The 2415-nt window shown below is 45.6% G+C and overlaps 1 protein-coding gene across 1 annotated transcript; it reads right to left on the bottom strand.

Annotated features, from left to right (window-relative positions):
* Positions 1 to 799: 799 nt before the first annotated feature.
* Positions 800 to 2377, bottom strand: twist1a (twist family bHLH transcription factor 1a). The gene is made up of 2 exons (XM_083685218.1): positions 1675 to 2377; positions 800 to 1283 (listed from the first exon to the last, which is right to left on the bottom strand). Exon 1 carries the CDS (start codon positions 2268 to 2270, stop codon positions 1719 to 1721), a length of 552 nt encoding a protein of 183 aa, XP_083541344.1. The 5' UTR covers positions 2271 to 2377; the 3' UTR covers positions 800 to 1283; positions 1675 to 1718.
* Between the last annotated feature and the right edge of the window lie 38 nt (positions 2378 to 2415).

Below are 2415 nucleotides of genomic sequence, written 5' to 3'. Positions count from 1 at the left end.
GGGAATTCCAAGGAGCCTCTGACGCTCAGCCCACAACACACCCACTGATTCCACACGCACGACATTACTGCTCTGACACACACGCCAACGAACACGTAGGCCTACGTTACTGAAAATTCATAGAAAATAAATAATTGAACATGTTTGTATATTATTGTATTTCATTCGTTTATTTCGTTGTTAGTGTTTATTTGAGAATTTGGTTTATTTTGTGTAAAGATATGGATGCATGACTAGGCCTTCTGAATCATTTCATATTCATTGCGTCATCGTGTGTTTTCCTAAGTGAAGTAGTTTGTAGGCTGTTCAGTGTTGTTTATTAATGCGGTATACACGTTGGGTTTTTTTTATTTGTAAAGCTTTAATCACACTATTTGTTTCTTTAATTGTTTTTTCCTACCATAATAGCACCTATCATAATGTGAGTTAAAGATTCCATTAGACATTTGTATATTACTGATATAGCCACCCACCAATGAAAACACTCCAACCTGGCTAAACTCATGCGTTGAATTAGCCTGAAAATCCTCTGTCTTTTCTGAATCAGGGCTAAATAGCAAAGCACAACAATGATTTCTGGTGATTTTAGATATAATTTGCATATTTGATTTTCGATGTATAGGCTATGTATTGTTTTTCCAAATAAATATCAATGATTTCTCAACTTGTTGTGTCCGGCGTTGAAGTTCTGGCATTAAAACTTCGACCAATGTCTACAAATTGAACTCATATTTATTTCAGAAAATATACAAATATTTACAACATTCGAAAAAAAAATAGAAATGCATTTAGACGCCAGATCCTCTCTGCATTGTAAACAACAATAAATAAATAGATTGTATTTCAGAATTCAGGAGAGAAAGTGGTTTGCACAGGTAATAAGCATGTTTGTATCAAAAAATAAATACAAAAACATAATACTTCATGTTCTGCAAAATCTCTTTGGGAAATTGAATGAATTAATTGTCGTTTGGGTGTAGTCTCTCTCTTCATCAATGATCATACAAAAACAGGCTTGATTTGTCAGAACGCAACGCACAGACGAACTGCGTCGGCTATATCTCCAACATTCATCGTCAGAAGGGTTCGAACACAGGTCTCTGAATGTGGAGCTCCTTGCCTTGCCAGACCCATATCCGGACTGTCTTCGATAAGTGCTCCCCTGTAGCCTAACCGTAGCCTATTGTCTTCGATTACATTTTTTCTCTTCATAACCCCCAGCTCCGTGGGCCCGTGGGACTCTCTCCTCACCACGGTGACCAGACTGGATACATGGGACGCATCTGTGAAATAAAATGTTGAATAGAACCATTAGACTAACAGAATGAAATATAGATGTGTATTGTCCTTGAGGAACATTCTCCGAATTCTCTTCGTCATCGGATTTGGGCTTTTATTCATTCAAACTGTGCGTCAGTTGATGTATAGATTGTAGTAGGCCTACGTCTCTCCGCATTGCCACTGTGTGTTTTCATCCGTAGATGTATTGTATTTGATAGAAGGCCTATAAATCACGAGAACAATACACTGCAAACACGAAATAGCCTACAAGCCATAAGCCACAAGCCACTTCACAATGAGAATCATTCACGTTGTGCGTTGTTCATCAAATAGTGTCATGTTTGTGAAAGACAAAACGGAACAGAACAGAACGGAACAGAACACAGAACGTACCCTGACAGCGTCTGCTGTGGCCTCCGCGCGCAGGGGAGCGTGCGCTAGTGGGATGCGGCAGCGGAAAGGGACCACGCGCCTTCCATCCTCCACACAGAGAACGCGTAGCTCAGCCGCTCGTGCGCCACGTAGCTGCAGCTGGCCCCTCGCGCGTCAAGCTCGTCGCTCTGCAGCACCTGGTACAAGAAGTCGATGTAACGCGCCGCGAGCGTGAGGGTCTGGATCTTGCTGAGCTTGTCCGAGGGGAGCGTGGGGATGATCTTACGTAACGACGTGAACGCCTCGTTCAGGGACTGCGTTCTCTGCCGCTCGCGTACGTTGGCCATGACGCGCTGATGCTGTAGGTCCTCAAACGACTGCGGGCTGCCGCTGCTCACGTCATCGCTTCCGTCGCTGCTGCCGCTCTTCTTCACTCTCTTGTTAGGGGTCGGGCTGTCCCGGTCCCCGGCTTCCTCCCCAGCGGTCCTTCGGCTCGCCCGCCGCTTCTTCGTGCCTCTCCTTGGCCGTCGGTCCGCCTCTTCCTCGCTATTCCCAGCGCTGTCCACCGGAGACCCAATTGGAGAGCACGAGTCCTCCCGCATCGCGTCCGTATACATCGCCTTTCCCTTCCCCTACCCGTCAGACCCCTGACCCGGGTCAGAGCATCGGTACACACAGCCGGTAACCCGGTGTATAAGAGCCTTCTCAAGGAGATGAATGCAGAATATTACCGGCGATACAGCCCCGTGCTCTAAGGAGGGG

This window comes from Argentina silus (genome assembly GCF_951799395.1).
Source record: "Argentina silus genome assembly, chromosome: 14".
NCBI classification, from domain to species: Eukaryota; Metazoa; Chordata; class Actinopteri; order Argentiniformes; family Argentinidae; genus Argentina; species Argentina silus.
The sequence above is the reverse complement of the archived record's forward strand: the minus strand, read 5'-3'. Positions and strand labels throughout refer to the sequence as shown.